Below are 8,224 nucleotides of genomic sequence, written 5' to 3' on the forward strand. Positions count from 1 at the left end.
CCGCCGTCAGCGCTCCTCCTCCGGGGGCTCCGGGGACACCTGGGCCAGCTCCCAGTCATAGGGGGGGCCCTGGGCCAGCGTTTCCTCGGTGTAGAAGTCCCACACCTTCAGGTTGGACACGTTGCTGTAGGGCCGCAGGACCTGGGGGCAGGCGTGGCATGAGGAGCTGGGCCAGGAGAAGGCCACTGGCTCAACCAGGCCCTGCCCAGCTCACCTCCGTGTCCTCGGGCGCGTACATGTAGTTGTAGAACACGGGCGTCCTCTTGCTCAGCCGGTCCACATACTCCCACACAGACCTGCAGGCCTGCGGGCCCTTGCGCTCCCCCTTCTCCTCGTACAGCAGCCCTGCAGGGGGCAGCACTGAGCCCCGATGCGCTCATAGTCCGAGTCCAGCAGGAAGGTCCGGAAGCGGCGGGACACGTGGTGGTAGCCCAGAAACTTGAGGTAGAAGGGACTGAACTCGAACTCCATGGGGAATTGCAGGTGGACCTGTGCAGGGTCAGAGGTTAGGGGTCAGGAGCCAGGGACCAGGACCCGGGGGCCCAGCCTTCCACCACAGCCACCCACTCACCTGGTGCACACAGTCCAGGAACTGCAGGAAGACGGGCGTGAAGCCGCTGCTCTGCCCGGCCAGGGTGTGGGCCCCCCGGTGGCTGAAGCGATGGCCAAAGGACAGCCACTCCTTCTCCACCAGCAGGCGGAAGCCCTCCAGTGTGCGGTAGAAGGGGTCCGAGAGCAGCTGCACCAGGGACACCACCTGCGTGGTGATGTCCCAGCCGTCCTCCAGGCTCACCAGCACCGAGGAGCCCGAGTCCAGCAGCTCCACCACCATCACCGACACATGTAGCAGCTTGTGGATCTGCAGGGACCAGCAGCCTCAGACCGGCCCCGACCAGCCCAGGACCCACACGCCCCCAGGAGGGCAGCCAGGTGGGCAATGCACCCAGGGTAGCCGGCAAGGTAGGCACAGCGACGAACAGCTGGACCCTGCTGCCTCCCGCCCTCCCCAGCCCCCAGCTCTGGAGAGGGGGCCCGTCCTTGGGATGCACAGCACCCCGCCAAGGATAGCCTTGGCCCTGACCGGGGTGGGAAGTGGCCGTCGCTCCCTCCCAGGGCCCAACCCTGCTGGATAAGTGAGCCAAGACCTCCCCTGCCCTTGGCAGCAGGGAGTGAAGGCCCGGCACCCGGGGCAGCCTGACAGCCCCTCCCCATCTCCTCACCCCCCGAGGGCCCTCGGCCACAGTGGGGACAGGGCAGTGCAGACCTGGGTGAGCCACTCCGAATCCTCCAGCGAGCGCAGGAAGGTGGGGCCGGACTCGAAGTCCTGACAGCCCGGGACACAGGCCTTCAGCAGCTTCTTGAAGCTGGTCTTCACCTGCCGGGCCTCGAACATCTCGATGGGCACCAGCGCCCACTGCTGCAGGGGGTCTGGTCGCACGCCCTGGAGGAGGGCACAGGGTGAGACCTGCCCGGCTCCAGGCCCCACCTGGCCCCATGCCCCGACCAGTCACCTTGAATTGGGCCTTGTCCCCAATGATGTAGAGGGCTGCACGCTGGGGCCGCGGAAAGCCTGAGTCTGGGGGAGCCCCGTTCGCCTGGGGGGGCCCCCGCGTGTCTCTGCCTGCTAGCCGGGAGCCCACATCACCACCGAGCCCACCACTGCGCCCGCTGGCCCGAACGCTGCCCCATTTACCTGCAAGGAGAGACCAGGTGAGCCCCCGAGCTGGGCCGGGCACCACTTACCTGGGGCTGAGCTCCCGGGGAGGCGGGGAGGCCAGCAGGCCCTGAGCTGCGTCAGGGCCGGGGCAGGGGCAGGACTCGGGGGCCAGGTTAGTGCCCAGGGCTGTGGTAGGGCTCAGTTATGCCAGTCTGTTGTGTGGGGCGTTAGTGGCAGGCGTGGGGGGACGTTAGTGCCCACGACGACTCAGTCACACGGGGGCATCTGTGCCAGGTGTGGGGAGCCAGCCTAAGTGGATGGTACGGTACCTCGGGGTGCAGTCCGTCTGGAGGCCGAGGCCGCCATGGGGTTGGACAGCGTGGTGACCCTGGCTCTGGGGCTGGGCACTGGGGGCACAGCAGAAAGAAGGCTCAGGCCTGGCCCAGGCCCACGTGGGTGCCCAGCATGGGGTCTTGTGGACCAAAGGGGCCAATGCAGGACTGGGTTCCACCGAGCCCCCCTAGAAGCTCCCAGACAGCAGGGTCCACGCCAGGGCCAACCTGCAGGGTTCTCCCAGGTCCTCTGGCAGGGGCAGGTAGGAAGGGTCAGAGGAGGCAGGAATCCTGGGCCCCCCTTCAGATACCTCCTCTACGACCTGTCCCTGGGCCCTTGGACCCCACAGCACGGCCCCAAGCCGCTCACAGCACATCCCACCAAGTAGCCTCTTCCCAGCAGCCACCAGATCCGGGAGCTCCAGCCGCAGCCAGGGAGCACGTGCAGTCAAGGACACAGATGGCCCAGCCCAGCCCCAGGCCGAGCGGTGCTGTCCACCGGGGAGGAAGGCCCAAGGCTCATGGGCTGGTCCGGCCCAGCTTGAGGCACAGGGAACCTCGCCAGGCAGCTGCTCCAAAGCCTGCATCCAGCCTTGGTCGCCTGAGGCGGCTGCAGGGACACGGCCCTGCCCACTAGCGCCCCTCCACGCGGGGACAGGAGGCACACCCAGGGAGGACACAGGTGTCCTTGTCACGTGGACGGAGCCTGGGCTGCCCTGAAGCTGGGGGACCAGGAGGCTGTGGAGCCAGAAGTGCCCAGGTGGCCACAGGGAGGTGCAGGCACCAGGGTAGGGTGGGTGGCAGTGCCACCGTGTCCCCACAATCGCATGCAAAGGTGGCCCCTGATGTGTGGAAAAGCAGAAGCCACGAACCAGAGCGCTGAGGAGAAGGTCAGACCTGTGCCCCAGAGGACATCCCCATGCGCACCCACCAGGGTGCCTGGCTGCCTGTTCCCGGCCCCCTTGTCCCCAGTGCCCAGTAAGTGGTGACGGACAGGGGACGTGAGCCCTGAAGTGCGGGCTGAGACTACAGGCCAGGTTGGGAGGGAGGCTGCTCAGACACTGAGGGAGCGTGAGGGCAGGAGGGGCAGGCGAGGCCCTCGTGCACCTGGAGCCCCTCCTCCAGTCAGGGGTGGAGGATGGCAGACCTGGGGACTCAGAATCAAGGAGGACGTACGGGCTTCTGGAAGGCTTGGCCTGGGGGGAGTTCCACCAGCCCCCAAAACCCACCTGTCACCCCAGCGTGCTGACTGCAGAGAAAAACACGGACAAGTACGAGAGTAGGGATGGAGGGAACCAGAGAGGTCTGACCAAGAAGCAACCACCACATCCCCTCTGCACCAATGGGGTGGGGCTCACGGAGAAGTGGCCCTCATGTGGCACCTGAGCCACGGCAGCCAGGGGGAGACAGGGTCAGATGGAGAGATGGGGTCAGATGGGGAGACGGGGTCAGATGGGGAGACGGGGTCAGATGGAGAGATGGGGTTAGATGGGGAGACGGGGTCAGATGGGGAGACGGGGGCAGATGGGGAGACGGGAGGAGGACGTACGGGCTTCTGGAAGGCTTGGCCTGGGGGGAGTTCCACCAGCCCCCAAAACCCACCTGTCACCCCAGCGTGCTGACTGCAGAGAAAAACACGGACAAGTACGAGAGTAGGGATGGAGGGAACCAGAGAGGTCTGACCAAGAAGCAACCACCACATCCCCTCTGCACCAATGGGGTGGGGCTCACGGAGAAGTGGCCCTCATGTGGCACCTGAGCCACGGCAGCCAGGGGGAGACAGGGTCAGATGGAGAGATGGGGTCTCAGATGGGGACGGGGTCAGAGGGGGAGACGGGGTCAGATGGAGAGATGGGGTCAGATGGAGAGACGGGGTCAGATGGAAGAAATGGAGGCAGATGGGGGAGACAGGGTTAGACACGGTGTGTGGGGGGTGGGGGGGGTTGGGGTCAGGCAGAAGCCTATGAGATCAGGTGGGAAAGGGGATGCAGAAGTAAGTGCCTTGGAGTGGGACCCCGAGGAAGACACTCCTCCCTTGTTACAGAATGAGGCCCTCATGGGTGGTTCCCGAAATCTGAGCCTCTCCCCGCACCCAGCACCCACCTGGCTCACCTCCTCAATAGTTCCCCACCTGTTGCCCAGGCAGCCAGACCACCCCTCTACAGGGGCCACCCTGCACGTGTCCCTGCAGCAAAGGGCAGGGTCCACTGATGGCCCTAGGCCTTCCGCCCGACCTTCAGGGCCTGGGGCCTTCTCTGCGTGCAGGGCAGAGCCACAGAAGAGGGCGGGCTCTTGGGCAGGGCTGGCGTGGACAGAGGGAGGGCGAGTCCTGCCAGCATGGGCCACCTGGGGACAGCGGGTCCAGTGTGCACGGAGGGGGCCGTGGTGGGGACAGGGATGGGGAGACCAGTGCAGACAAGGCCCAAGGGGCCAGGACAGATAAGGAGAGAAGCCAAGAGGGAGGCTGGCTGGATGGAGTGGGCCATGGGGACGCTGAGGGGATGCAGGAGGGATGCTGTGTCCATGGACGGCCGGGAGGTCAGGGAGCGCAGTGGGGGGGATAGGAGTGGTCAGAGCAGGGACTCAGGGCACTTACCTGGTCCCATGCTGGACCTTCTCCCTCATCTCAGACCCCAAACATTCTGCCCCCTCACTGACCTGCCCTCCATAAATGTCACCATGACCCCCAAAAGTCCTCTGGCCCATGAGCCCCCTCACCATGACCGCCCATGTGGGCTGAGGAGAAGCCGCTGAGGGTGTTGCGGCCGGATGTGTCGGCGTAGCGGGGCATGGAGCTGACCACGGCCTGCAGGTACTTCTCCTGCTCCAAGCTGCTGGAGTCCGCCTGGGACTGGCCTGGGGCAGGAGGCAGAGCTGCAGTGGGCAGTGGGCATGGGGCACGGGGCCCAGGGCACGCATGAGGACGAGGGAGGGTACCTGGAGAAGGCGTGTTCTGGGCCTTAAAGAGACCGACGACACCCTTGCCATGCAGGCCCCCTGAGCGCAGCAGCACAGCCTTGGAGCGTCCACTGCGCCAGCAGACCACGGGGAAGCGGTTCTGGCGGTAGCAGCGGGAGACACGCTGCAGCGCATTGTCCTGGACGCTCTGGGGCACGATCAGCAGCCCCGGGTAGCTGTGGGGGGGCGTGAGGTGAGGCGGCTGCAGGCAGCACCCCAGCCCGTGGCTTCCTCCAGGCCAGCACGCACCTGCGGCAGATGGCGTACATGCGGTTGACCGGGGAGATGCGGAAGGGCTCCGACTTGGCGCGGCTCAGGCTGCTGCTCAGTGTGCCCAGGCCCAGGCGCTGGTAGTCCCTGCAGCAGGCCCGCTCCACCAGGCTGCTCATGGTCATGCGGTCGGAGGGCTTCAGGGCCGAGGTCGGGGTCAGCGTGCCGGGCTCCAGATCCTCTGACACTGGGTAGGCCAGGCAACAGGAATCGTCACCCCCACAGCACCAGGGCCCCTGCACAGGGGTTTTCACCCCGAGCACCCAGGGCTGCCCGCACCCCACCTGAGATCTCATCCTCCTGGTCCTCGGGGGACTGGCCCCTGTGCTCGTAGCTGGGGGGGTTGTACTTCTTCCGAGTGACGTGCGGCCGCCCCATCGTCTTCTTGGCGTTCTTCACGAGGTTCCGGGACAGGGTCCTGGAGTGCGAGGTCAGCAGTGAGCAGACAGGCACAGGCCTGCGCCCAGCAGTTTGGGAGGTGTGGGCTCCCTGGCACCGGGCCCCGCTCCACACCTGAGAGAGGGACCCTTGTCCTTGGTGGTGCGGGGCGGCCGGCTGGGCGTGTGCGCGGAGCCCTGGGTGAAGGCGAAGGTGGTCCTGATGTCCAGCGGGTACCGCAGCTTGTGCAGCTGCTTGCGGAAGAGCTCGGCGTTCTCGGACCCGACCTCCTCGTCGAAGGCCATCTTCAGCAGCTGCGTCAGACACAAGACCTCTGAGGTCGGGCGAGCCTACAGGAAGCCCTGTGCCTCCCAAATGAGGTGGATGGTCAACACCCTGCGACCAGATGGGCCCCGGGGGTCGGGGAAGGCCCAGCGCCCGGCTGTGAAGGGCCCCCTTGCCTCTGCATCGTGCCGTGCACACCTGGGGCTGGCAGGTGTGCCGCTCCAAGGGAGCGCCGCCAGCACTGGGCACACGGGCCCTCGCCACCGGCCAGTGTGGCTGTCAGGCCGCGGAGCACGGCCTCTAACCGTGCTTCCTCCTCATCCGTGTACATTTGGGTCGTGCTGAGCTTATGCAGCACACTCCAGACACAGACTCAAAGGTGGGGGCCCCGTAGAGCAAACAGGAGCGCCCCAAAGCTGGCAGATCACCCACTGCGTCCTGCCACCCCACCCCCCCCCGCGGGCCCACCTGCGGGATCTGTTCCACGGGCGTCGAGACCGTGATGCGCTTTTCCTTGGTCAGCGCGGCCACCGGGAAGGAGCGGACCACCACCTGCTCCCCCACTGTGACAGGCGGCACAGAGTCAGGGGACGGGAGGGGACAGTCCCAACGTTGGGGTCCCAGGGCTAAGGGGGCCGGGCAGGGGGAGGGAAGCAGGGACCTGCACCCGAGATGGGGAAGGAGAGGCAGGGAGAGTCCTACTCGTTCCAAAGCCCCGGGTGTGAGGCAGGACAGAGGCGTGTCCACAGGCTCACCCAGGGGGTCGGTGGGCATCCCCGTGAAGATGACCCGGTAGGTGGTGAGGAAGACGGCACCCTCGGCCGGGAGCACTGCGGGGCCACCCCCGCTGCCCCCAGAGCCCTCCTCACGCCCGTCGGGGAGCAGGTAGACACGCAGGCCGTCCAGCACACACTCCTCGCCAGGCAGCAGGTGAGGCCGCAGCAGCTTCGGCTGCTCAGACACAGAAGCGGCGCTTCAGGACCCAGCCCAGGCCGGGGCCCAGCCCCCCAGGCCCCACGCACCTTCTGGATGGGGGGCAGCCTCCTGCTCTCGCGGTGCACGGCCTCCAGGGTCTCGATGTGCATCTGGACGATGTCTGGGAGACAACAGTCCTCACCCGGGGCCACGCCCAGGGCCCACAGGGAGCGTGTCCAGACCCAGACCCCCCATACCTGGCACCATGACATGCAGCCCCTTGAGGTGGTCGCTGGTGACCCCACTCTCTGTGCAGACCTTGTCCACGAAGCGATTGATGAAGCGGACAACAGCCCCGGCTACGTCACAGGTCTCTGCGTCCTCAAAGCCACTCTCCGTGTCATAGCTCTCGGCCACACTGCCCGCCATGCTGGGCCGGGAGGGCATGGTGGGTACAGGCCTCACGACCAAGCCCCCCCCCGCCCCAGGCCCACGGAGGCCCACCCACCTGCTGGTGACCAGGCTGTTGCTGGCGCTCTCCAGGTCGCCCAGCCCTGCGCGCTCACGCAGCAGGCGGCTCTTGCTGGAGTCGAGGGGCAGCAGCAGGTAGCTCATGCGGTTGGCGTAGTGGATGGCCTGGCTGAACACCGTGCTCTCCTCTTTCTGCACCAGCTCCTGCTGTTTCTCGCGGCTCAGCATGGGCCACAGACGCCGCTGCTCGGACGCCACATCCAGGGCCGAGCGCTCCTCCTCTGCAGGCTCCTCCCAGCCCTGCCATAGCTGAGGTGAGCCGGGACGGGCAAGCCCCGCCCCCCACTCCCAGGCCCCGGAGTCCTCACACACCTGGGAGGGGTCTCGGTCCTCGGCAGGTTCCAAGTAGAGGGCCCGGATGTGGGTCTGCACATCCCCGTAGAACATGGCCTCCCAGAACTGGGGCGTGCTCCACACCACATGCTCCTGCACGCAGCTGTACGCAAACTGCGTCACCCCCGGGCTCAGCTTCTACAGAGGCCAGGCGGGTGTCAGCAGGGGCAACGGGAAGGGGCGGGGGGGAGGGCACACAGGGCCACCAGCACTCACCCGGCAGAAGGCAGTGACCAGGGGCAGCAGGGCGGCTGCGATGCCGTGCTCGTCCAGAGAGGTGCAGTCCTGCGGCAGCGGCAGAGCCGTCAGACCTTCCTCCACGCCTCGCCTCCCAGGGCACCAACCACTACGGTTCCTGAACCTTCCCCAGGCTGCCCTGGGCTGTTCAAAGGTTCAGGGCAGGACAACCCAGTACCCACCCACAGACCAGGGCCTCCCCCACCCCCTGGCAGTGCCAGGACCCCTGCGGGCCCCGTGCCGGCCGCCTCACCTGCAGGCAGCAGTTCATCATGCGGACGACAAAGTCAAACTGCTGGTGGTCCAGGACGGCGCGGTTCTGCTGCAC

The 8,224-nt window shown here is 66.7% G+C and overlaps 1 protein-coding gene across 1 annotated transcript in view; it reads right to left on the reverse strand.

Annotated features, from left to right (window-relative positions):
- The window catches only part of SBF1 (SET binding factor 1), a 27,377-nt gene that overhangs the window by 7,275 nt on the left and 11,878 nt on the right, over nucleotides 1-8,224 (reverse strand). Inside the window, 20 exon segments of the mRNA XM_015568720.1 lie at nucleotides 10-141; nucleotides 215-352; nucleotides 355-489; nucleotides 572-859; nucleotides 1,265-1,441; nucleotides 1,512-1,693; nucleotides 1,987-2,064; nucleotides 4,708-4,845; nucleotides 4,927-5,123; nucleotides 5,197-5,404; nucleotides 5,502-5,635; nucleotides 5,731-5,957; nucleotides 6,349-6,443; nucleotides 6,636-6,831; nucleotides 6,903-6,976; nucleotides 7,053-7,225; nucleotides 7,304-7,566; nucleotides 7,639-7,797; nucleotides 7,876-7,944; nucleotides 8,150-8,218. Of these exon segments, the coding sequence (XP_015424206.1) occupies nucleotides 10-141; nucleotides 215-352; nucleotides 355-489; nucleotides 572-859; nucleotides 1,265-1,441; nucleotides 1,512-1,693; nucleotides 1,987-2,064; nucleotides 4,708-4,845; nucleotides 4,927-5,123; nucleotides 5,197-5,404; nucleotides 5,502-5,635; nucleotides 5,731-5,957; nucleotides 6,349-6,443; nucleotides 6,636-6,831; nucleotides 6,903-6,976; nucleotides 7,053-7,225; nucleotides 7,304-7,566; nucleotides 7,639-7,797; nucleotides 7,876-7,944; nucleotides 8,150-8,218 (3,132 nt within the window).

The sequence above is a fragment of the Myotis davidii genome, unplaced genomic scaffold, assembly GCF_000327345.1.
Source record: "Myotis davidii unplaced genomic scaffold, ASM32734v1 scaffold845, whole genome shotgun sequence".
In the NCBI taxonomy this organism is placed as follows: Eukaryota; Metazoa; Chordata; class Mammalia; order Chiroptera; family Vespertilionidae; genus Myotis; species Myotis davidii.